Source organism: Myxine glutinosa, chromosome 5, assembly GCF_964187855.1.
Source record: "Myxine glutinosa chromosome 5, kmMyxGlut1.1, whole genome shotgun sequence".
NCBI classification, from domain to species: domain Eukaryota; kingdom Metazoa; phylum Chordata; class Myxini; order Myxiniformes; family Myxinidae; genus Myxine; species Myxine glutinosa.
In genome coordinates this window covers 206,263,084-206,290,619 of record NC_136265.1, presented here as the reverse complement: position 1 = coordinate 206,290,619, position 27,536 = coordinate 206,263,084, and the positions used below count along the sequence as shown (strand labels likewise).

At 44.1% G+C, this 27,536-nt stretch overlaps 1 protein-coding gene across 2 annotated transcripts in view; it reads right to left on the bottom strand.

The window, feature by feature from the left end:
• Window positions 1-27,536, bottom strand: part of LOC137428146 (uncharacterized) — a 150,058-nt gene that overhangs the window by 28,093 nt on the left and 94,429 nt on the right. For both annotated transcript variants that reach the window (XM_078779400.1, XM_078779401.1), the window contains 4 exons: window positions 21,158-21,417; window positions 20,871-21,046; window positions 10,716-10,862; window positions 10,273-10,402 (listed from right to left, as the gene is read on the bottom strand). In XM_078779400.1, the coding sequence (XP_078635526.1) occupies window positions 10,273-10,402; window positions 10,716-10,862; window positions 20,871-21,046; window positions 21,158-21,417 (713 nt within the window). The remainder of the gene's footprint in view (window positions 1-10,272; window positions 10,403-10,715; window positions 10,863-20,870; window positions 21,047-21,157; window positions 21,418-27,536) is intronic.

The window sequence follows — 27,536 nt, the reverse complement described above, 5'->3', positions numbered from 1 at the left end:
CAAAGAAATACATATGTGGATCCCAAAATATTTTTAAATTTCAACAATTTTCTGGAATAAATGGTGCATTATTTGAAAAAAGTGCACGGGTGCCAATATTTTTGGCCACGACATTATGTACACCCGCTTCGAAGCCATCTTTCGAATCCCGATAACAGCTAATAAACTGTCATCCCAGTGTTTCACAAGTCGAGCGATTCATCAATGTGTGTGCCATGCCTTGGATGGACGTTAAACTGGGCATCCCGTCTGTACGTGTTCGTTGGTGGACATTAAATATCCCATGGTGTCCTTTGCAAAGAGTAGGCGAGTATCACCAGCATCCCGGCCAAATTCCAACTCCTGTGCTAACTACCCAGTCTGACCGTCGCAGGCCTCAAAACTGCTACGGCAGAACCAACGCTCTGTAACAGAGTATGGTACATTTGGATCTAATGAAAAGGCCAAAACCAGAAAAAGCAGACAGAAGAACGTAAAATCAAGCAGAAACTGGCCAAATTCAGCAATCTGTAAAATTATGAACACATCTGAGAAAATGATAAAATTACGGCATTGATCATGATCACACTTGTACAATATCAGGGTGAAATGCAAAACCCTTGAAAAGGCCAAACGTAAACCAAAAGTTAAAAAGACGCCCGCATGCGCACATTTCCTGTCACTGACAGCACACGTGTACAATACAATTGTACTGTATTGTATGATATTGCAAGGGCAAGTGCAACTTATTTGTTAACCACTTGGTACCCATTTCGCTAGTGTGACGTTTGTAATCATGCTGTGTAAGATGGCTGCCCCACTACAAGTGTGCATCACATTTTTACCCCGTGCACGCGAAGCGAAAAGCGGGGTGAAGCAATTGGTTCACGCCTGTCTGTCTGTCAACTTCAATTTAAGATCGACAAAGGACTTATTTAAATTGAATGTCATATTTTCAGCACAAATTGGACCAAAAAAGGGAAAACAAACCTGTTGTTTTACCATAGTCTCTGAATTCGTTCCAATCGCACAGAGAAGCGAGTTGTTTTAATTAACTCTTTATTATTTTTTTTAAATTTATCAATGTTTTTATTAACATGTTTGCATGCCTGGCAGTCAAATAAAATTGAAAATCATTCTTCTACCACCTCCTTTCTGGTCTTGCACCCTCTGCTCTGTCAGTGTTTAGTCCCACACGACCCCCAGGTTTCTGCAGGCCACACCGTCCACCATCAATCCCATTGAAACTACCTAAATCCAGAATCACTTTTCACCTCCACTCATTTGTTCCACTTTTACCTGCCTGTGGAACCAACTTCCACATCCTCTTCAATCTCATTCTTCACTCCAAGCCTTCAATACAGCTGTTCACCACCATCTCAGATCGTCACCAACCCAAAACCATGATTTATTCTACCCTCATTAACCCCATATTCTCCCAGACTCCACTCTATCCCAATCCCTCCTCCTTCCTAATGTCCAGTTTTCCTTCCGGAGCGTTTCCTTCTGCATCCATCTTGTCTACCCAATGCATCCTCTCCTGTCCCTCATTCCTCCCCACACCCACTGTTTGGCCAAGCCTGCCTCCATCTTGGCCTTCGGCTCAGCTGTTGGAGTTTCCCCCTCTCTCAACTGTTCCTTTTGTCCTGCTGTGTCCTGAACTGTTCAGTGTACGAATTCATTATATCTCTTCCACAAGCTTCAACTAGAGGATGTATACACAAAAAACTAGAACGGCACTAGGTAGAGAGCATAACCCTGCCAGGCAAAACAGTTTATGGTTTCGATCCCACCGATAGGCCGAATCTGGATTCGGACCTAAACCAAAATCTAATCGGCTTGTTCTTGTCACCCAATTCATCCACCAAGTTTTGTCATAACTCGTCCATAAAATAGGTTTCTATCGCTTTTCGCCCGATCTCGATCGATCTTTTCAGCTGATCTTTCGATCTCTCGATCTTTTCGCCCGATTTCGCCCGATCTTCATCTCTCAATGGTGAAGAATCACTTACACAATTAAATAACTCATATCCGAATCCATATTCAAATCTTCACCAAAACCGAATCGATTCGGTCTTGTCACACACCCAATCGTCCGAATCCACCCACAACTTTTTGAGATATCCTGCTATGTATCGTTTTTGGCCCTATCTCCCAATGGTGAAACATCACTTGAAAAATTCTACGAGCCGGATTCGGATCTTCACCAAAATCGAATCATTTTGTCTTTGTCACATACCCAATAAGCAAAATTTCGTCAAAATCCATCCACAACTTTTTGAGATATCTTGTTCACAAACGCCATGTGAACTTGAAAAGCACAGTTCCTTTAAGACGATCAGGTTAACACTTGTGTTTGCATCCCAAGCTGTGCTCTTTGATGTACCAGATGTTTAGCTGTGTTGTTGTGACTGGCTTTGTTTTTGGCCTGGTGACACGCTGTTTGTCGTGTGTACTGCCTGGTGTCACGCCTTAAAGCCTGGTGTTGGCTTAGCGGTCAGGGTGCCGGCTTGGGATTCTAGGATCCTGGGTTCGAATCCCGGTCGATCGCTGAATTAACGCCAGGGGGGTTGACTCAGCCTGTCATCCTTCCGAGGTCGGCAAATTGAGTACCAGCTTGCTGGGATGAATGATCACGGTGTGTACCCCAGTTTAGAATAGGTGCACCGTATCCCTGCACATCGTAAGAGCGTGACCAAGGGTTGGCGTGAGGAAGGGCATCCGGCCATAAAAACATTGCCTCAAACAGGGAACCCTGATTGTCATGGGGCCTGCAAGGCGAACCCCTGCTCTAGCGGGGAAAAATGGCCTTAAAACGATCATTCATTCAAACAGACAGACAAACAAACAAATAGACGGGGTGAAAACAATCTTCGGTGGCAAAAATCCAAACAGGAATCTTAATGTTTCTAAGGACGTGATACAGGACAAAAAAACCAAGCATGAATAACGAATGCAACGTGTTCAATAAGGTGGTGTAATAGACACTGCATCAACAGCAATAAATTGTGGAATTAATTTATTTATACCACTTTTACAATCTTTATTTAATTTAAATTGAATTATATACTTGAACAATGCAGAACACAAATTGCCTTCTTGTCACTTACAAAACCCTTCCCTTTACTCGTACTTGGACAAATTAAATAAGGTGGTATACAAGGCTGCTTCAATATAGCTAAGCTTCTGGAAAAAAATGTAACGATCTTTAAAATCATTTTCTTTTATTTAAGTTGAAGTACTGTATATACTTGAAGACTGGACGGGTTATCGTGTTCTCTGAACTCACTAGTTGCTTAAGTGAAGGTGTCAAACCAAGTGACAATTGGGAGAAAGACTGCACAATATGGTACGAACTATGCCAAAAAATAAATAAATGTGTGAACGGTTTTGAAAATAATGGCCTGGGCAGCCAGCGTATGCCTTTACCGAGGACCCGTCAATGTCATCTGTCATCTGTCATTATTCAACCCGTTCACAGCATCTTTACACATTTTTCTGCGATATATAGTTCGCACCACGTTGTGCAGTCATTCTCCGAAGAACGTCGCACGTTTTGACACCTTCATTCAGCAAGCACCTGTTGACGCCTCTGTGCTCTGTAACAGTGCAATCTTGTAGTGGGTCAGCCATGTTTACAGCACGATTACTAGTATCACACACGGACAAGTCAGGTCAACAAATGCTTCACAATTACCACTGCACCAAAGCACACAATTCAATCGTATTACATGCATCCACTAAGAGTGACAAAAAAAAAAAAAAACACCTTTAGAGGCCATTTTTCCCCGCAAAGCGGGGGTTGGCCTTTTTCGGGAACCATGGTTGTTGTTGTTTTTTCGTCCCCTTTTTGAAGCAATGTTTCACGGCCGGATGCCCTTCCTGACGCCAACCCTTTTTGCCGCCTTTAACTACAAGCAGGGAATTACCAGTGAACTGGTACTCAATTAGCCGACCTCGGAAGGATGACAGGCTGAGTGAACCCCCCTGGCGTTAATTCAGCGATCGACCGGGATTCGAACCCAGGATTCTAGGATCCTAAGCCGGCACCCTAGCCGCTAGCCCAACACCAGGGTTCACTAAGAGTGACAGGAAAATCTATTTAGCCTCATATGTACTACACACCACTTCAACTCGCAAACCATTACAAAAACACCCGTAAATCACAATGTTATGTGATGAACACAATGTTAAACTAGAATGGCACTCGGTAGAGCGAATACCTCCGCAAAGCTGAACAACAGTTTATGTTTGTATCCCACTGATAGGCCGGATCTGGATTCTGACCTGAACCAAAATCTAATTAGCTTGTTCTCGTCACCAAACCAACTCGTCCACCAAGTTTAGTCATAGCTCGTCCATAACTTTTTTAAATATCATGTTATTTATATATATATATATATATATATATATTGCTTTTTGCCTGATCTCTCAATGGTAAAGAATCACTTAAAATTAAATAATTCTCATATCCGAATCCATATTCAGATCTTCACCAAAATCGAAATTATTCGTCCTTGTCACACACACAACTTGTCCACCAGGTTTCATCCGAATCCATCCACAACGTTTTGAGATATCTTGTTCACAGACAGACAGCCAGACAGACAGGGGTGAAAACACAACCTCCATCCACCTTCGGTGGCGGAGGTAAAAACATACATTATAACCCACCGCCTGCCATTATTCAGCCCATGGCGAATGTGAAATGCCACAAATAAAATAATAGGAGAACCATGTTTGAAAAATGTCACACGAGTATAAATAATACATTTCTTGGCATTTATTTGCTCAAATTCATTTCGCTGAAGGATGTGATGCTTTGCCACTTTCCAGTTTGCCAAAGTTCAAAAAGAAAATTCAAATGGCATGTTTCACAACATAAATGAGAACTGAACGTGCAATGGAGAGCTAGTCTTGCTGGTGTAGGCGTCGGTGGACGAGTAGAACAATGGATGGAATCAACAGGATGATGATGGGAGGTATGCTAACCGCACCGTGAGAATCAAGGAGAAGTTGATGCTTCGGGTGTTAACCCTTCTTATCAATTCCAGTTAACCAAAAGTAAAGTGTTTTGAGAGATGCCAATTTATAATGTAAAAGGAGCTCAGTCTCTGCGTGCCTGCATCCGTCAACAATTGTCCGAGAGCGTCCCCTCCCCTCTGCCCTCCTCTCCTGTCCTCTTCCCCCACCCCTACCTTTTCTCATTATTCCCGTCAGCGAAGCGACTTTGCATTGCCCGGCAACGCCGGGTACCTTTGCTAGCAATAAGAAATAATAATTTTACTACATTCCAGTTGACTGTTGGCAGCTTAGACAGGCATTACTTCCCATTCTTCATTGCACAGAATCATCACACATTGATACTCAACCTTGCGAACAGAATGCAGCTGTTATTGCTATAGTCTGGTTACGTCTGCCACCGAACGTTATGTTTTTACCCCTGTCTGTCTGTGAACACAATATCTCAAAAAGTTGTGGACAGATTCGGAATAATTTGGTGGAGAGGTTGGGTGTGTGTGTGACACGGATGAAGTGATTAGATTTTGGTGAAGATCGGGATCCGGATCTTGAACCAATAATTTCTTCAGTGATTCTTCACCATTGAGTGATAGGGCCAAAAACGATATAGCGTACGATATCTTAAAAAGTTGTGGACGGATTCGGATAAAATTTGGTGGAGAGGTTGGGTGTGTGTGACACGGATGAAATGATTAGATTTTGGTGAAGATCAGGATCCGGATCTTGAAACGAGAATTTTTAAGGCAATTCTTTACCATTGAGCGATAGGCCCAAAAACTATACATCGTACGATATCTCAAAAACTTATGGGCGGATTTGGATTAAGCTTGAAGGACAGGGTGGGTGTGACAAGGACGAAAGGATTATATTTTGGAAAGGACAAAATTATTGTGTAATGAGTGTTCTGGAATGGATCTGCCATACTGGTATGCATGGAACTCTGATGCTCGTTACTGATGGTGCATTTTGGATGCAAGACTTGAACTATGGCAAAGAACACTTTTTAAATACATCATATGTGTACAACTAGAAACACCTGCCCCCTGCAGAAGCACTGGCAAGTCCCAACCACCAATCCCCACTCGCAGGGAGGGGGGAGGGTGGATTTTGCCTTTGTGCCCATTGCTGACCCTGGGTCCTACCAACCCATTTGCAAAATTTGGTGGATATAGAGCTAGCCCTGTTATTTATTTATTTTCAAGGATTTTCAGATGTGTGTGTGCACAGAAGCTGTCTTCTACCGAATCCTCTACGGCCTTGCTCCCCCAGCTATCTCTGTGCTCTGTCCCCCAAATATTCCTACAGGTCGCACAAGATCTGCCTGCAACCCTATTATGGTTAAACTGCCAAAATCTAGGCTCTCTGCTCACCTTCACTCGTTCATTCCCCTTTTCTCCCGCCTCTGGAACAAACTCCTCCCACTCCCTTCAATCCCACTCCTCCCTCCAGGTCTTTAAAACAGCTGTTCACCACTATCTCTTATCTTCCCCCATCCAAAACCTTGATCTTTTCTACCCCCGCTAATTCACCCCAGATACACTTTTTTGAAATTCCAACTTCTTTCCTGGAAGTCCTTGCAGTGTCCATATGTTTTAAACCTCTCCCACCTCCCCCCAAGCCCTCTCCCTCCCACAGTTCTCTCGATGTCCCTGCTCTCAAATGTTGTGTTTGTGTCCTTCCCCCCTTCTCCCACATCTTGTCTACCGCTCCCCTTATTTTGTGTTTTATGTGTCGGTTTGACTTTTTGTGTGATTAATGTTAGCTCTTTCACAAGCCTCTATCTTGTATACAAAAATAAAAATAAAAAATGAAGAGGAAATTTAAAAAAAGCCTTTTTAATAGGAAGAAAAACAGCGTGTGAAAGGGTTGAATGAATATGGTGGAAACTAGAGATGGAAAGGTGAGTATCGGCTGGAGAGGTAGAAGAAAAAGGAGACAAAGGGGGCGAGGCGAGACAACAAGCACGTGGTCCGCGAGGAGCGAGGAGAAGGAATAATAAGTAATTTTTTTCGTTTGATTTTTTTTTTTTTGGTATTTAAAACGTTCGACAAAGGGTAAGAAATTCGGGTGAGTTATGCAGAGAAAAGAAAATCAAAGAAAAAAAAACGACAGCGAAGGAAAGAACTTAAGTTTACAAAATACCGACGGGGAGAGGGAGCCTAGAGGGACCAGGCCTCACACGCGGAACCAACAGAAAACGATTATTTAGACAAAGGTTTGCACTAATTACAAACCACAACCGAACTAGAAACACACAGTAACACATATACAGTAAAATAACCAGTGGAAATTTGACAAAGACACGAATGGGAAAATACTTAAACTTTGATGATGTGGAGAACTCGAAGGATGCTTCCTCGTCCGAGGAACCGGAAGCGGAAGTTCCCGCAAGAAGAACTGTACCTCCTTTAACGACCAAAATTATTCCTATGTTCTTCTGGGGTTGGCCACGGTCAGCTTGGCCCAAGTGTTTCACGAACAGACTGCCCAGGCCTGACATTCGACTAAGGTGAGGACCAGAATTTGTAATTTTGTTGATGGTGCCAGCTGGTGATAGCTCGCCTACACTTTGCGAAGGACACCATGGGAACTTTAACATCCACCAAATAATGCCAGCAGATGGGATGCCAGCTTAATGTTCATCTGAGGGACAGCACACACATTGATGAATCACCCTGCCTGTGAAACACCAAGATGACAGTTTATAGCTGGGTCGGGATTTGAATCCAAGCTAGACAGCTAAGACGGGAGTGTGCGTACCTCGAGGCCTTCGACCTTCCACGATGCATAAATCTGCATATTTGATGAAAATCATTATGATAAAAAAGTTGATTGGCTTTCATCAGCAAATCAAACAAGTAAAACAATCTTATCCAATGAACTACATTTTTTTTTATCTCTCTTAGAATAAGAGATACATATTGCATTTCCTGTACTCCATTGGACATGTTGTGCCTGCATTTCCAAACGCCCTACTTGTTATTAGTAGCACATCTGTGCACCTGGCATGCCATTAAAATCAATAAGCACAACCGCTACAGCATGGTCCCCAGTGCAAAGTTGCTTCTCTCCAAATCACAAGCCCCCAACTCCGACAGCATTATAATCACACTTCGGCCCCAAGTGGCACCCAATGTTTGCAACCTCAATTATCTTCACACGTGTGCCAAATCAGAAAGAACAATTCGTGCCGCATGCAACCACTTCATTAACAACTGAGAAACATTATGCGATGATCGATGACGACATGGAGCGCTGTGTGGTCCAGGTACCAACAGGGAAAATAAATTGAGAGGCCATTTGCTCACATTACAATCTGTTAAGATTTTCTGCAATGCTGGCAAACCATCGAGAAACTAGAACGGCACTCGGTAGAGCGCATACCTCCGCCAGGCTGAACAGTATATGTTTTGTATCCACCGATAGGCCGGATCTGGATTGATGAATAGAGTCTGAATAGAGCCTGTGATTGATGCTGTGAAGAGGAACAGGTTGAGATGGTTTGGTCATGTGTTGAGGAAGGATGAAAATGACTGATTGAGAAGAGTGATGGAAATGAATGTAGAAGGAAGAAGAGGACGGGGAAGACCGAGAAAGACTTGGCTAGAGATGGTGGAAGAAGAAATGCGGGCAAGGGGGTTAACAAGGAGAGATGCAGAAAATAGGGCAAAGGACAAGGACGAATCGATTCGATTTTGGTGAATATCTGGATCCAGATATGATACTAGAATTTTAAAAAGATTATTCGCTATTGAGAGATGTGGCCAAACCTATATATAGTATGATCTCTCAAAAAGTTATTGATGGATTTGGATGAAACATGGTGGATGAGTTAGGTTGGTGACATGAACCAGCCAATTCGATTTTGGTTAAGGTCCAGATGCAGATCCGGCCGATCAGTAGTTTAAAACATAGGTGCAATACCCCTGGTGCTCACCTGGAAGAATAAACAGTATACTGCACTGACTAAAGTTATTTTAAGCCAATTTGAATAGTTTCTGGAAGACAGGGCAGCATGTAGAATCATACTAACATAATCATAAGACTTTAAACAAACAAACCAAAAACACCTATTTTAGGAGGCAACACCTGCCCTCCCCTCCCACCACGTGTACCTCCTCAGACACCAATTTTGCCAATGCCTTGAACAAATATTGGTACAACACAGGTGATTACGGTTGTGGTCAAGTTTCATCAGAATTGCATGTGTAGTTTCTGAAGAAAGCAAACACCGATTTTGGGGGGGAACCGCCCCCCCCCTCACCCCACCCCACCCCACTCCCCTTAGACTCCCAAAGGGGCAGATTTTTTTTAATGCCGTGAACAATCTTTGGTACATCACGGGTGATGAAGGTTGTGGTAAAGTTTCATCGAAATAGTGTGTGTAGTTTCAGAAGAATAAGCAAATTCCTATTTTGGGGGGTGGATAAGGGGGGGGGGGGGGGGGTCAAACCTGGATCCACTTTGTACCCCTGGCAGACACCCCCTTAGACCCCGATGTTTTTAATGCCATGAACGAACTTTAGTCACAACACAACAATGATCATTTGTGCCAAATTTGGTCGCAATCCCATCAGCAGTTTCGGAGAAGTTTCAAGTGTTTACGGACGGACGGACGGACGGACGCACCATCGCATAGGCTCCCCTGAACTTCGTTCCAGGTGAGCTGAAAACTGTTCAGCCTGGTGGAGGTATGCACTCTTTTGAGTGCCATGATAATTTCTCATGTGATCATAAGGAGATTTGGCCACGAAGCAACAAAAACCAACATTTATAAAGAGATACAGTATTTGTAAATGCTTACAAGGCCTCGCTTTACTTTGGGTGCACAGCACCTTCCTCATTTTATAGCCATATCTTCTCCTTTGATGACTTTTATTCCCCATTTACACATACCTTTATTTATTTATTTATTTATTGAAACACATACTTTTACATGTGTACATGGAATCAGCTTATTCTAAGAAACAAAAACAAAACAAGCAAACAAACAAACAAAAAAAACAACCTTGTTTTTAACATTACTTTGTACTTTGTGGTGGAAGCAGTCCAGGAAGCCATCTGTGCATCAATTTGTTTGTTCACCATTTATTATCCTCCACATGTATCCTCAGCAAGAAGCAATTTTTCATATTACAATTCCTGTGGGTTCTTGGGAGACGTTTCTTAAATAGGTAATATCAGTTTAAAACAGCCCACAGTGATCTCAGCAAGATGGTGACGAGCATTAGAGAAAACGAATTAAAAGATAAATTTCTCCACTGGCCCTACCTCTTTTTCTGAAATCCCTGGGGTGGTAAAGATGCTACTGGTGACTTTCGCTTCTGTGCACCACCATCCAAAGCATCGGGCATGTCCAGCTTGCCTTCAACAGCAGATCCACGAACAATTTGTTTGCATGCTGCGAACAAAACATCACAACACCAATTTGGTGTCTGCCAGAACCCACCGCCATCCAATTCTAATTCAAGGCCGAGGCTTGCTCCCATCTCATAATTGTCCCACAAATCTACCCACACCTTTACTCCTGCTTTTCTCATCTACCCATTGTGCTTACCTATTCCCCGCAATGTCAACCTACTCCTACCACACCTGTCCCTGTTCTCACATACATCCCCAAATCACCACCCCAATGTCAATACAGCAAACATTTCTTTCCTTTCATGGGCCGAAGCATTGCATTATTTATAAAATCGTCTTGCATTAATAGATACCATTTGCGTATGAATCTCTCCTGTGCCTGGTGTTGTGTGAAAGCTTGTGATTGGACGATGTGGTGTCAGAGATGGAAGACTCGATAAGACCAGCACTTGGGGCAGCTTCTGGGTTTCCTTGCTGCAAGTTGGGTTTTGGAAAACAACCTGCAGTAGAAAAGGTTAGCCAATTAATAGATCCATAAATTCAAAAGCAATATTTAACAGCAAAAAAAAAGAAAACATTTATAAATGAAAACAAAAAAAAAACAAAAACGTTTCACATAACTTTTTGAAATTTATTTTTATTTTTATTTGTATACAGAATCGAGGCTCGTGAAAGAGCTAACATTTATCACACAAACAAATCAAACAGACAAACAAAATATATAAAAAGAGGGAGCGGTAGACAAGATGGGGAGAGAAGGGGAAGCACACAAACATAACATTTGAGAGCAGGGACATCGGAAGATGTGTGGGAAGGGTGGTGGGGGGGGGGGGGGGGGGGGGTAGGAGAAGAATAAAACACAAAGACACCAAGGACTTCCAGGAAAGAAGTTGGTATTTCAAAAGAGTGGATTTGGGGTGAAATTATCAGGGGTAGAAAAGATCAAGGTTTTGGATGGGGGAAGATAAGAAATGGTGGTGAACAGCTGTTTTAAAGACCTGGAGGGAGGAGTGGGGTTGAAGAGAGTGAGGGAGTTTGTTCCAGAGGTGGGAGAAAAGAGGAATGAAGGAGTGATGAGTAGAGAGTTGATTTTGGCAGTTTAACCATAAGAGGGTTGCAGGCAGAACTTGTGCTACCTGTAGGAATATTTGGGGGACAGAGCCCAGAGAGAGCTGGGGGGGGGCAAGGCGGGAGAGGAGTCGGGAGAAGACGGAAAGACCACCAACCTGCCTGCGGTGAGTGAGTGAAAGGCCCTCGGAGTTAGCTTCATAGCGGGAGATTCCAATGATTCTGAACGCTTTGGTTTCAACAGCGTGAAGACGAGCTAGGTGTGAGGCAGGAGCACCAGCCCAGAGGGGAGAGCAGTATTCCATTGAGCTGCGGATGAAAGCCTTGTATGTGGTGAAGAGCTCAGGTGTGCCAAGGAAGGACTTCGTACGATGGAGGATGCCCAGTCGGCTACTGGCTTTGGAGGCCAGATTTGGTTTTCCCAGGAAAGATCATAACAGATAGTGACACCCAAAAGCTTGAGTGACAGAACTTCTTGGAGAGGATTATTCAGAAAGTGGATGGGAGGGTTGTCCAGTCGGTCTTTTCGGAGAGACATTCGTAAGAGTGTGAGATTTGTCAGGATTGAAAGACATGTTCCACTTGTTTCTCCAGTCTGTGATTTTGTCCAGGTCTGCAGAGAGTGAGGAGGCTGCAGACTGCCGATCTGAGGGATGAGGAATGGAGCGGCAGAGAGTAGAGTCATCAGCAAAGAGATAGAGAGGAATTTCAAGAGAGTCAGAGAGATCATTGATGAAGACCAGAAAAAGCACAGGGCCCAGAACACTGCCTTGGGGAACTCCAGCCTGAACAGGAAGACGAGATGAGAGAAACCCATTCAGGGCCACACGTTGACTACGACCAGAGAGGAAGTCCGCCAGCCATGCGTGGAGATTTCCATGGATACCAAAGGAGGAGAGTTTGGTGAGCAGAGCGGGGTGCCAGACCGTATCAAAGGCACATGATATGTCAAGGGAGACAGCTCTAATTTCCTGTTTGGCATTGAGGACCTCCATCCATTGTTGAGAAAGCAGAAGCAGCATGTCCAGAGTCGAGTGACCTGGTCTGAAACCAAATTGATGATCAGAGATCAAGCCATTGGAGAAGAGGAAAGATTTCATATCCAAAGCAATGATGGATTCCATGACTTTGCTGATTATTGGGAGAAGGCTGATTGGTCCGTAGTTGCTAGGATCTGTTTTTGCACCTTTTTTTGTGCAAAGCGGTGATGTTGGCTGATTTCCAAGCAGATGGCAGATGACCTTGAGCAAAAGAGAGGGTGAAGAGAACAGAGAGAGGGAGTGAAAGAGCGGAAGAACAGGATTTTAGGACCCGTGGGCTGATGCCGTCAGGTCCAGTTGCAGAATCAGAGTCGAGGGTTGATAGAAACGTTTCCACCTTGTCAGGAGGAAAGGACACAGAGTCCAGGAGCAGCTGAGTACTGTTACGTGCTCCTCCCCAAAGCCCGGTCACGGTGTACCTCCAAGCCCCGAGAGGAGTCACGGCAGAAAGATGTGTTATTCTGTATGTCAAAGATCAACGGTGAAACCACACCAATTGTTACCAACAAACAAATATTGTATTAAGGTCACACAAGAATAACAACACAAAAACAATCGTGATCAATTGTACAACCAATATATATTTCCGATGATGGTACCATCAGTTTCGTTTAATATAACTCACTGTGTGTGCTCCAAGTGAGAGAAAAGAAGACCATTCCCAATGTCTCTATTCCCGGCTTCAAGCCAAAGTTGATTCCGGTTTCAAGCCAAAGTCGATCCGCTCCAGCGATCGTCAGAACGATGTCCAATCGAGACCATAATCCCGTTCGGATGACAGTCACAGTCCCGCTGCCAAAGCTGCGCAAAGGTGCCCTCAAGGCGACTGGGAAATCACACCCTCGGGAATTGACGCTCCACGGCTCCAAATCGGCGAACCACAGATTTCCCACTCAAAAGTCACGTGACACATGCACACCAGATTAACGTCCGAATGCGGTGAAAATGCTTGAAACGAAGTGAAAAACCTTGAGCGATGCGCAAAGCGCGCGAGTCAAAATGGCCGACGGCCCGTTCTCGTGGCGTAACGGCACTCCAACGATTCTCTTTGGAATCGACCGCAAAACCTGACACGCAGGTTGATCTGTCACAGCGATAACTCGGTCGCAGGAATCCCTTTCCCGGGAAACCCAAAGTTCACTCGTGGCTCTCGTTCGTCAAAGTTCGCTCCAGACCTCGAAGCAGTTAGGCTTCTTGTCCGACTCACTCGCTCCGCCTTCTTTTCCTCCTCTCCATCTTCGTCGTCGTCCGGTTCCGGTTTCATTTAAAACATTAACTTTTTTACCTTTTGAAAATCGTAACCTCTATTCCCTTTAAACGACAACAATAATAATACATGGAATCAACAATGTTTACAGTGGATGCAAACCACAACAACGGAAGTGACGAATCCGGAACAGTACGACTGGGTACCGTGGGTACAGAGAGGGATGGGTTTGGGACACAAGATTTAGAGGCAAACACAGAGTTGAGGCATTCAGCTTTTTCACGTGCGGAGTCAGCTGTGTAGCCGTTTGAGGTGAGGGAGGGGATGGAGGGGGAACAAACACCAGAAACAGATATGACCAGACGCCACCAAGATTTGGAAGAGGGAGACAGACAAGAGAGTTCGGTCTTGAGAACGGAGAGATATTGTTTCCTGGCTCTCCTGAGGGTGGACAGGACACACACTTGTTTCGGGCTCTGTGAAGGGAAATGAGATTTCCTTCCGTTGGATTTGCTTTCCAGGAGACGAAGGCAAGTTGTTTCTGGGCAACAGCCTCACCACAAGATTCCGTGTACCATGGACGGGAGGAAGGGTATGACAACTGAAGACGAGATGGGATAAATCTGTTCATGAGAGAGAGCAATTTACTTTGGAAGAATTCTCAGGATGAGTTGATGTCAGAGGCGGCAGAGATGGGAGATCATTCCAGATGGTTGATGGCTGCTTGAAGACCTTGCCAGTTGGACTGAGTGAAATGCCAGACTCGTCGACGCTGAGGAGGCTCTCTGAGAATGGTCAGAGAGATGTCCACTTTAACAAGCACATGATCAGATGAGCGGATTGGAGCAGAAGAAGAGCAGCAGACATTTTCACTGAAGTTAGTCATAACCAAGTCCAGAAGAGAAGATGCTCCATTGACTGAGATCCGGGTCGGGACATTAACAGATTGCGTCAGTCCCAGTGAGTCGCAGAAGTCCTTTGCTGAGGAGCAATGGCTGGTGAGAGAGGTACGCACGCCCAGCCAACTGGCATGGTGGCAATTGAAATCACCACATATGAGGAAGAGAGAGTTGGGATGAGTAGATAGAAGTTGGTCCATATCATCAGACAGCGAGATGTAGATGGAGTCATCACTGTTTGGTGGACGGTACAACACACACATGAACAAAAGGTGGGAGCAAAGGGGAAGCCGTAGCCAGAGATATTCCTGGAGGTGAGGTGGAGAGAGGGCACTACAGGGCGAGTGAGGAAGAGAGTTTTTGATAAAGATAGCAACCCCACCGCCAGGACGAGGCTCAGGTCTATCATACCGGAGGAGGGAGTAACCTGGGAGAGATACCAAGGAATCAGAGACATCATGAAGGAGGAAAGTTTCTGTTAAGTAGATCACGTCTGGTTTGTGAGAAGCAACCTGTATGGAGAGATCAGTCAAGTTTGAGCGAAGGCCACAGATGTTTGAGGTCCATACCGTTAATGAAGAGGAAAGGGGAGCATCGGATACAGAACAGGGGGGAGGAGGGGGTAGGGTAAGATGTGGAAGAGGTAGGGAGAGCTGTTGAAGGTGTGTCAGAGATTTCAGAATAGCTTGGAGAAAGGGAAGGATGGGGCAGACAAAAGGTTTGATGGTGATTGGATGAGGCACAGTGAGGTGTTATTTGAGGAGGGGGAAGAGCGAGGCAGAAGGTTGGGGGAGATGAAGGTGAGAGTTGGAAGGGGGAAGAAGCGGGGAGGACGCTTTGAGGAGGAGGGGGGTGAGAGGGGAGTCTAGGAGGGGAGGGGCGAGGGAGAGTCCAGGAGGGGAGTGGTGTGGGGGGAGTTTAGGAGGGAAAGGGCAAGGGGGGAGATTTGAAAGGGATGGGTGATGGGGAAGATTTGGAGGGGAGGGGCAAGGGGGAAGATTTGAAAGAGATGGGTGATGGGGAAGATTTGGAGGGGAGGGGCAAGGGGGTAGATTTGGAGGGGAGGGGTGATGGGGACGTTTTGGAGGGGAGGGGTGAGATTGGATTTTAGAAAGTGTACGATTAATGGAAAACGAACAGTTATTGCAAAATGAGTTTCTTGTGACCTTCGAGTCAAAAATTCGTTTGAGGACGCTGGAGGAGGGGTGGAGTGCAGCAGAGTTTCGGGAATGTAGAAAAGAGGAACTGTAAGAGATGGATTTTTTTTTTGGAATGAATAGATTTGGTGAGCAAGTCGAAAACATCCTTTTATAGAAGAAGAAGAAGAAGAAGAAGAAAAAGGTGTTATAATATACGACAGAATACAGTACTTCAGGGGAAAGTTTAAACATTTTAAAATTGAGCAGTGAAAACTATCTGTGGAAATGGAAAATGGAAATGGGGGTGAAACACGTGATCGAAGAATGAACGAACAAATAAGAACAACGAATAAACGAATAAGAACAACGAATAAGAACAGTGAAGGAAATTTTTTTTTTTGAGTTGAGATTTTAAACAAGGAGGTATGGGGTGAAAGACTGGGACAAAAACAAATCGAAAGTAATTGAAGCACAATCGACGGACCGCTGAGAGAAAAACAAAGCCTGAAGGTAGGACACGGTAGCCCACAAGGCCTCAAAAGACGCGACACGAATTAACCGACAATTTTGCATACAGGTATGAAAAATTAACACCGATAATCTTACGAAGGACACAATATAGGTGCACACACCGAAAGATAAATACAGTTTAGACAAAAACACAATAGCGATGTTCACTGTTTATAAACAAACCCAGCATATCCGTGCATGCGCAGCAGCCCGGTTGGCAAAAGCGCAGTGTTTTCGTTTTGCACAATGGCGTCGCTCGACACACATGTGATCGTTTGAGTATTTTAATAGTCTTGACACTGTTGCAAAATTTCGGTACAAATCGAAGTTGAGTTATAGGAATGGTGAGGATATTCTTCCGGATCCATTTGCATTGAAAGGATGGCAAAACAATCCATCTTGCTGGCCAGATTTGAACTACGGCGACGTGTACACGTACTTGATCGACACACCGGGTATCTACACAAGGGAGTCACTGAAGGCATTCAGGTCACTAGAGGCATACAATTTTTTTTTTAAGTGGTCATGTGAAGCCACTGTGGTTCCAGTTTTCATGGCTGATCCAAGTTCCAGTTTTCAGCGCAGACCCCCAGGCGACGGACGCGGCCACGCAACTGATACATTGGCTGAAGCTCTTGACTAATCATCTAAATTCCCGGGAGGGAATCACCGCTGACACAAAGCTTGCAGTGCTGCAATCCAAGGTGAACCACTGAACCATACTGTGTTCATGTCCATTACACAGTGTGCGACGTACGATACTGCTGTGGCCGAGCTGCGACGTATCTACATTAAAACACGAAGCGTGGTCTACTCCAGACATTTGCTTGCGTCTCGTCGACAACAGCCCACGGAGACCATAGACCAATTCGCTCAAGACCTCCGACGACAACTGAAGGACTGTACCCCTGAGGTACGCACCCATGAACAAGTCTGTGATGACCTTGCCCGCGATGCTTTTGTCTCAGGTATAAGATTGCCGGTCGTCAGACAAAGACTACTTGAAGAACCCGACTTGACCCGAGAAGCAGCCCTTCGGTTATCTCACGTGTAAACCGATGCACGGGAACAATCCGACGTGTATGAACGCCCATACGTCACTGCGGGGATATCCCGACAGGCACGACCGGAGAGAGCTACCGCCGAGCTAGAGGATGCTGCACCTCTGCCGGAATCAGGGACAACGGACACTCTCGAGGACCCCGACCCGAGTTTGATGGCGGCTGCTGCTGCTGGACCCAAGCCAGGAAGTAACGCTAAGTGCTATTTCTGCGGGAACCGGAACCATCTCAGGTCAGTTTGTCCGGCTAAGGAAGCGAAGTGTCATTTGTGTACAAAGACGGGTCACTTTGCAAAAGTCTGTCGAGCGTCGCGGGGCCGGCGAGCGAGCTCGGCGCTGAATGTGCTTATCTCCGCGCCCGCGGTACGAACGGCGTTGAGTCCTAAAATCAACACAAAGTTAATAACAAAAAAAACTGTAAATTTCACAAACCTGACAAGAAATGTGTACTACAAACACGAGTGTGCGCTGTTGGGTTCCATTGTTTTCTCCGAATGGCATTTATCCAAGCCAATCGTTTGGGTTCTTTCTCTGGAATTCTATAGAAACTTATTCCCGAGTTCTTTTCAAATCTATTTGTGCAATTAACAACACAGCAGCTCACAGGCATTGTCCTTGAAATGGTGTCACGTCAATGATCGTAAAACCTCACCACTTAGAGACGGCCAGCATTCTTGGTGTTTTGCCAACCAAAACAAAGAGCGCGGTCACGTGATCGGGTACGTGACGTCACGGTAAACATCGCTATTGTGAAAAATTACTCGACTTCGAAAGCGTGAGCGCATGGACAGCTTCAAAAAGACGTGACCTTGCCGACAAAGATCACGCGAGATCCCCAATTTTAGAAACGTCGAAGGCTTATGGAGGAACTTGAACATTTATCAGATGCAGGACAGGAATATCAAGAGGGAGAATTGCTTTACAATACATGTCCCCTACCGGTCGCAATATTTTGCAGAGTAAAGCCAAAACAAATTTTGTTAATTTATGAAACGCCTTGAAACTCCAACTTGTTCAGTAATCTTACTATAATTCACCAAATGTCCGTCCGTCCATCTGTCTGTCTGTCCGTTTGAAGGTACCGCAAAAACAGCTGAACCGATTGCAACAATATTTTGGGTGGGTAATCCTCGGACCCCCTGGAGTAAAATAGGCCATATTGTTTTTCCAATTTTTCAAAGTTTTCCAAACACGATGGAATAATATTTACCGATATGAACAGTGATGTGGCTTTTGTTGAAATTCTACGTACCAGGAGAGAGTAGATCGACTCCTGACGAACTCATCCTATATAAACGTGCAGCTCCGAAGTAACACGGCAGAGTGTGCAAAGCGACTGAGAAACAAGTGTAGCGGCCGCTTCCGTGTTACAGATTCGGCGCGCACTCTTCACACACAAACGTGCGACTGAGAAAGACGTGTAGCGGCCGCTACCGTTTTGCAGAATTCAATCTTTTTCAAAATGGGCGCCATGTACTGTTTAGATTTTGATGATTTGCGTGTGATACGATTCAACGGATGTTTACATGAATCGTTTAAAATAAAAAAAAACCTTCAATTTCTAATATTTTGCCTTTTCATTTGGGCCTCCCAATTGAAGCCCTGCCCATTGGGCGGGTACCGTTGCTAGTTTATCAAAATAAAGCCATGTACCAAGTTTCAGTTCAATATGTTAAAGGGTAAGGGGAAACTAGAGCAATGTGACTGCATCGCCAATGTGCCTCCACCTCGTCCCTGCCTGTGACAATGGATAGATGCCCACGTTGACTGTCCAAAAATAAACAAGCTTGATTTAAATCCCGTCAGCTGTTATCAAGTATCACATTTTTACCAGACATGACAGGTTTCACATCGATCGGTATATCGGTTTCGGAGAAGAGTATATTTAAAATATCGGCTTTCAAGCTAATATGGCTGCCAAACCATGTGACATATGACATCAAAAATGTACACTCTGCATATGTATTAGTGGGGTATCACATTTGTGAAGTTTCATGTTGAATGGATAAGGTTTGTTTTTCTATCCAAGATGGCTGCCAAACCAGGTGACCTATGACGTCATCATTTTCAAACTATAAGCAGCAATGGTGGTAAATGACATTTGTAAAATTTTGCATCGATTGGGTAAGTGGTTTCTGAGATATAATTATTTAATATTTTCCTTCAATCCAATATGGCTGTCACACCATGTGACCGATGATGTTTTGGTGATCAAATTTTAATTGCCATGCCTAATCGATGACACTCAAAGTTTTGAGTCGATCACTTGGGTGGTTTGGGACAAGATGTTTTTTAAAGGGGTTTTAGGTTAAATCCAATATGGCTGCCAAGCCATGTGACCTGTCTTTGATCTCGTAAATGTAATATTTCAATCCAAATGGGTTATAGATCATGTACATGCAATTTCAGATTTTTAGGACAAGGCATTCAATTAAAACATTTATGGCTGGTATACCACTTCACTGATGATGTCATCATTACCATGCTATTGTTCCCCATTGGGAGCACTTAACGACTTTGGTGAAGATCTGGATCCGAGAATTTTAAAAAGTGATTCTTCACCATTTAGTGATTGGGCTAAAAACTATATACAACATGATATCTCAAAAAGTTGTGGATGGATGATGACAAAACATGGTAGATGAGGTGGTTAGATGACAAAAACGAGGCAATTAGATTTTGGTTGAGGTCAGCAGATCCAGATCTGGTCTTTCAGAGGGATACAAAAATTAAACCAAGTGCCCTTTTAGTTGTTATTGTTACTAGTTGAGGCCGCGGAACCTACGCGCAACAGACGGGGAAGATTAGTGGTTGGGGCTGCCAAACCACAAAACTCTTCAAGCCCTCTCCTCCCTCCAGGTCTTCAAAACAGCTGTGCACCGCCATCTCTTATCTTCCCCCATCCAAAACCTTGATGTTTTCTACCCCCGTCAAAACACCACAAATCCACTTCCTTCAAATTCCCTGTTTTATTTCCTGAAAGCCCATGTAGTGTCCATCTTGTTTATCCAATGTACCTCGCTCCAGACCTCTCTCTTCCACAGATGTCCTGATGTCCCTGTTCCCTACTGTTGTGCTTCCTTCTCACCCCATCTCGTCTCCCACTTCCATTATGATATGTTATATGTGTTAGATCTTACACCAGCCTCGACATACAAAAAGAAGAAGAAAAAAAAACATATAAAAACCTGTTTGAGGGCTGAAAGCCAAAAGCCTAAGGCTCATACGTGCTATGGCCTTTTTAAGGCCCCAGATGGCTATCGGCTGCACTGAAGGGAACACTTACAATGAAGAAATGATGATGGTGAGTATTGTATAACACTTCCACAGATGGATTGGGCCGAACTGGGCAGGAACATGGCAGCTGCATATTTGAGTTAGGCTCATGGAAGAACATTTTATATTTTATTCGAGGGAACTTAGAATGTTGAGGAACGGTCTAATATTTTCAATGTCCTAATCTAACACAAGTAATAGTAATAATACTTGGCAATAATAATAAGGATAACAAAATGACACCCCCTCTGCCGTTCCCATAGTGAGCGGGGGTACTAGTATATATACGTATACATGGCAAAAACGTACCAATGCGTTCAGCATATGTGATGAGCTTCAGGATAATCAGGACTTTGAGTCTGTGATCACGCTCAATTCTAGGGAGGCCCGACCTAGCAGGAAGCATACCACGGCCTTTCCCCTTCATGAGACTCGGAGCAAACACCAAAGCAAGGTTTTCTGCGTTCATTTTGTTTTCCTGGAACCTACACCAGGCCGAATAAAAGTTCATTAGAATGGAGAGAGGCTATCTGCAGCAAGCCCTCGATTTTCTTAACTGATGCATATTAACACCACCGATGGCAGCAGGAACAAACCTCGATGCCACACGATTGAGGAAGACCAAAAGGCAGCGCAAAGTTGGCAGGGAATGAGGTGGGAAAAGGCAGGTGAGTAAGAGGGTAGCTCTGGTGCTGTGTTCTGTGTCCTGGATCATCTGCGCACAGTACAGCGGCTGATACAGACTCAAAGGCAGCAGCCATGTTGACAATTCAGCCACAGCTCTCTTCAGCAGGTCTGCCACATCCACGGTCAAAGCCCCCCTGATGCTCGCTGCTCCCTTCGTTGCTATTTGCTCCTATAAAAGCAGAGTCAACAGAAGGTCAGGCACAAACATGGCATGTAGGAGCTTACATTTAGGTTCATACTTTTCCAAAGTGAGATAGACATAAAATTCGCATTTCATATACTGTATTCCCATACTAGTGCGGAATCAAAGAGATTTATCGCAACACTGTAATTGTATTTGACAAGCATTTTATCAGTCTTCTATAATCACAAGCAAAAAGTAATTAAAGATAAAGAAAATCACATGTGGCGTTTCACCTCATGATGTGGAATGTAATATAAACCGGTAAGTTCAAGATGGAGACGCTGTCGCAGTGAATGTCAAAACGTTCGGAACCTTCAGTACAATCTTGGCTTGCTTCAAGGTGAATTCAATTTTTTCCCCCTTTTTAATATGCTACACGTCTAAGCAGAGCTGGTGAGATAGCCAAAAGTTATGGAGGGGGTTTGGGGGGTTATGGAGGTGGTGAAAATATATTTTGTGCCATGGTACTTCAAGCAGCCGATACTCAAGATCCCCTCATCTTTTGGGTGGTGTGAGGAAAAGATCCATGTAATATGAAAGCTAAATCGTGAAAGGTTTTTGAAATATCGCGTACACAAGCCAAGTCACCGAGATGCTTGCCATGGCAGCATAATTCAGCCAATCACCGCCGTGATCTCATCAGGTTGAGGTAATGTCATGGGAAATAGATTCTACAGATATTACTTCGGTTTCTGCTCCCAAGAACTTGCTGCCTGTATACCTCCGCCATAAGCGAGACCACGGAATACTCGACAAGCCACCACATCTCTTGATTATTGTGTGGTCATTGGCAACTCGAGGGTGGGCCGTTATGATGTTTGTTTCTTCCCCTCCACTGCCAAACTCTGGAACTCTTTACCTTCCCATGTCTTTCCAAACACTTGTGATCTTCCGCTTTCTCAAAAACTCTTAAGACTATTCTCTCCTCCTTTACTTTTACGCAGCTCTTTTATTTGGCCTGGCCTCGATGAGGACGACATAGTCTGTGCCTGGAGCCTTCAACATAAAAAAACAAAACAAAACAGATATCTGCAATATGGAAGCTAAATGTTCAACGGTTTTTGAAATATCGGGGACACAAAACTACTTGGCCAGATGATCGGTTGGTCTGTCAGCCAGTTGGACGGAGCTCATTTTAATGTCCCCCACCTCCGACCTTGGAGGGATGGGGAACAAAAAATATCAAACATGACATGTGAGACCTCTCTGTATTCTAACCTGAGGTCTTTACAATTCCGTTGAGAAATTGAACCAAAATGTCGGTATTTCAGACTTTGCTGCATTGGTTTGTGTAACATTTCAACAAACTGACATTGCACCTTTGATACAGTAAGCATGCATCCATTTGAGACAGCACGACATTGATGATTTCAGTAAAGTGTTGCGCTGTATAAATAAGCAATTGATTATGCCAGAATCTGCTTTATAACGGTCGATGGAAGACTTGGGTTTGTACGATTCATTCGATTGCACAGAGTATACAGTGAACCGGTGAAAAATGCAGGACAGCTGAGCAGTACGCACACTCGCCTCGGAGCTGTCGGAGCCTGGGTTTCAATGTCGACGCAACTATAAACTGTCATCCTGGTGTTTGGCATGCAGGGCTGAACATGATGGAAACGTTTCTTGACAAGTCATGATATGCCCCAGGAGTTCTGTAAAGAGTATGATCCTCTATTATTGGAAAAGCTACGAGGAAAACCTGAAACCCAGGTGGCTTGTTTACTTAAGGTTTCGTAATTAATTGTACAGGCGACAAATGGAAACGGCAATCAAAAGTCTACTTATCAAAAGGAACTTGAACTATGAAAATTTCAGCTCTATTCAGGTTTACATTTCTGAGATAAGGAACGGATCAAATTATCAACCCGCTTTGTTGACAACATCTGAGATTAGCACTTGCTCCAAGGAATGACTAATTGGCTATATTGCATGCATCAATGTTGATGATGGCAATTGCCACATCATGTGTAAACTGGTAATTGGATACTTCTGACTATTCCCGAAGGACTGTGTAAAAACTCACCTCACTTAATCGAACACAAGACTATCATTATACAGTTGGAGAACTGCAAAGATATTTAACCAATTCTTCCGACAATCGCGTTGGAAACTAGAAGTACACTCGGTAGAGCACATACCTCCGCCAGGCTGAACAGTTTGTTTTGTGTCCCACTGATAGGCCGGATCTGGATTCGGACCTGAACCAAAACCTAATCGGCTTGCTCTCGTCACCTCACCAACTCGTCCACCAAGTTTAATCATAACTCGTCCGAAAATATCGCAGCTTCATATGACGAAGCATTCGAGTCAACCAGGCAGGTTAGTACAGGGGACGGCTGAAGAACAGTTCGACTTTCCTCTGGAACGATGTCACCAAAAAACAAAAATACATCTCCATCTGAGGAGTTTTGAAGCGGGTGGCGAAGACCTTTTCAGCAATCTCGGACAAGCATCCGCATTTCAAACGCCGTCGCCTGGAGCAATCACGTGGAACGTGTAAAGTATATTTCTCATGGTTTATTACTGTTGCTACAAAGCTCAAAACACTCGTCGTCTGGCGACAAAGGTTGCCGGGCAGCTTGTGGCAGTCTCAGTTCGAGGAACTGTTCCAAACGCATTAATCAAACAAACTGGGAAAATACGAAAAAAAGGACAAGAAAAAACCCAAAACTACAACGGCGCTCAGTAGAACTCATACCTACACCAGGTTGAAGACTTTACGTCTTGGATCCCAATGATAGGCCGGATCTGAATTCAGACCTGAACCAAAATCAAATTGGCTTGTTCTCGTCACCAAATCAACTCATCCCCCAAGTTTAGTCCTAACTCGTCCACAATTCTTTTTTAAATATGATGTTAAATATCTCTTTTTACCCGATCTCTCAATGGTGAAGAATCACTTAAAAATTAAATCATTATCCCATCCGAATCCATATTCAGATCTTCACCAAACTCGAATCGTCCTTGTCAGACACCCAACCTGTCCACCAAGTTTCATCCAAATCCGTCCACAACTTTTTGAGATGTCCTGCTATGTATCGTTTTTGGCCCTATCTCCCAATGGTGAAGAATCACTTGAAAAATTCTACTAGTCGGATCTGAATCTTCACCAAAATTTAAACATTTCGTCGGTGTCACATACGCTACATCTCTGCCAAATTTTGTCCGAATCCATCCACAACGTTTTGAGATATCTTGTTCACAAACAAACAGGGGTGAAAACATAACCCTCATCTACCTTCGGTGGCGGAGGTAATAATTATGACCGTGAGAGTAACCACGCACAACATTGAACTTGTCAATAGATTAAAATAACTAGTTAGACATATGCTAACAGAGGGAGCTACAGTTAGCAGATTAGAACAATTTTTTTTTAAGATCATAAAACGACACCGAATGTAACTAGAACGGTTCTGGAGAAGATGTTTAAAGTTTCACGTCATAGGCAATGGCAGCCATTTTAAGTCAAAATTGCAAAAGCAAAAACTCATGACGCACTAAGTTACATTGGCATATATAATCGAGTTAAAGTTTCGTAGAGCTAGCTGATAATAGTTTTCTCAGTCATCTCCATAAAATGTGTGAGAATAATAATAATCCTAACAAGAAGAATAGGCTTCCAGTGGAACCTCACTGGAAGCTTAATTAGTGAAATACAATAAGGATAATAAAAATATTAGAGACATTTATATAAATACATTAAGAAACGAAAGGAAGCATAATACTATATATACATAGCTATTACATATATATATATATATATATATATACAGTGGAACCTTGACTTACGAGTGCCCCAACTTACGAGTTTTTCGAGATATGAGCCGTCGCTCGGGCGGTTTATTGCTTTGAGATGCGAGCCGAGATCTGAGTTACGAGCTTTCGCCACCCGGTCACGTGGTTATCTTGCCGTGCAAGTACAGTATCTCTGCCGTATAGCGCTGCATTTTTGTTTTCGCATGTTGGTTATTTTGAGTTTACGCCACCAGGTGGGTTCTGGTCACGTGGTTATCTTGCCGTGCAAGTACAGTATCTCTGCCGTCAACTTGTTCAGAGTGCCGGTGATAGCTCGCCTTCTCTTTGTGGAAAACACGGTACTGAGAAGAAGAAGAGGATGATGTGCTTGGATATAAAACACGCAATCGTCGAAAAACATGAGCGAGGTGTCGAGGAGGACGTATATAACGGCAGAGGAGAAGAGCATGCCAGGCCACAACTTGTGGATATAAAACACGCAATCGTCGTGTTTTATATAAAACTTGTGCTTGGATATAAAACACGCAATCGTCGAAAAACATGAGCGAGGTGCCGAGGAGGACGTATATAACGGCAGAGGAGAAGAGCATGCCAGGCCACAACTTGTTCAGAGTGCCGGCGATAGCTCGCCTTCTCTTTGTGGAAAACACGGTACTGAGAAGAAGAAGAGGATGATGTGCTTGGATATAAAACACGCAATCGTCGAAAAACATGAGCGAGGTGTCGAGGAGGACGTATATAACGGCAGAGGAGAAGAGCATGCCAGGCCACAACTTGTGGATATAAAACACGCAATCGTCGTGTTTTATATAAAACTTGTGCTTGGATATAAAACACGCAATCGTCGAAAAACATGAGCGAGGTGCCGAGGAGGACGTATATAACGGCAGAGGAGAAGAGCATGCCAGGCCACAACTTGTTCAGAGTGCCGGCGATAGCTCACCTTCTCTTTGTGGAAAACACGGTGAGATCCTTAACATCCAACAACTAATGGGACGCAAACGGGGCGCCCAGTTTAGCGGTACACACATTGATGAATCACCCTGCCTGTGATTCACCCATGACAGGTTATAGCTGGGTCGGGATTCAAACCCAGGCTGGACAGTTTAGACTTTAGAGTCAAGTGTGCGTACCTCCAGTCCAGGCCATCCTGCCAACTTGTATGCTGCATACAGGTGAAATATAAAGCGCGAGATATTTTTATATATACTGTATATTTAAAAAAAAATTGGTGTGGTTTTTGGCGGGCTGGAACGGATTAATAGCATTTCAATGCATTTTAATGGGGAAATTTGATTTGAGAAACGAGCAATTTGAGTTACGAGCTCGGTCACAGAACGAATTAAACTCGTAAGTCAAGGTTCCACTGTATATATATATATATATATATATATATATATATATATATATATATTTATATATATATTGTTACGGGGTCCTCTACAATCTCCTAGTCTCGGTAACCTCCGAACCCCGAGAGGAACCCCGGCAGAAAAATATGTTACCCTGTGGTGAAAATCAATAGTGAAACCACACCAATGATTTATAACTGAACAAACTTGTATTGTAAATCACACACAGGTACAACAGTACAACAAATGGCCATTAAGAGTGAACTCTATATATCTCTTATATAAAGTCAGGTCACTCATGGCACGGCCAGCGAATGCAACGACACTCCTCAAAGTCTCTTTAGCTTTTCCCAAGGCGAATGGGATTCGCTCCAACGGTCGATGGAACGAAATCCGGTCGAAGCCCGAATCTCGCTCTCCAGTCGATATCCGAAGCGTGTACAGTGGGGGCAAGGGTGCTCTTCCCGCCAAACTGTACAACGGCACCCTACAGAGGCGCACCTTCACCGCTCCCTCAGCAAACCGCAACGTAATTGGAGATGAAGTGGCCCCACACACACATCCCCGACAGACGGTAGGATGTTGGGGTGAAGATGACACGAAGCCAACCTTCACAGGTGTCCGAAGCACGGGGTTCAAGATGGCCGACGGCTCTGGCTTGAGCCGATGCGACGAGGCGAGGATTCGTCAGAATCTCAGCACCCCAAATCTGTCTACGCAGATTTCTCCACTCCAGCGTATATTCTTATCGCCGGATGTCCCTTCCAGGAACTCAAAATCCCCTCGCGGCTCTCGGTAAACCTTGCTCATTACGGAGCGCTGACGTCACGCGTCCTCTCCGACTTTGCTCGCCCTGATTCTTCCTCTTCACCTTCTCGTATTTCTGGTTCGGTGTCCTGTATCATTTAAAGTTAGCCTTTTTAACTTTAAATAACCGTTCCTGAATAATAAGCCTTTTGAAGATAATAATAGTACATAATATCAGAACTACGT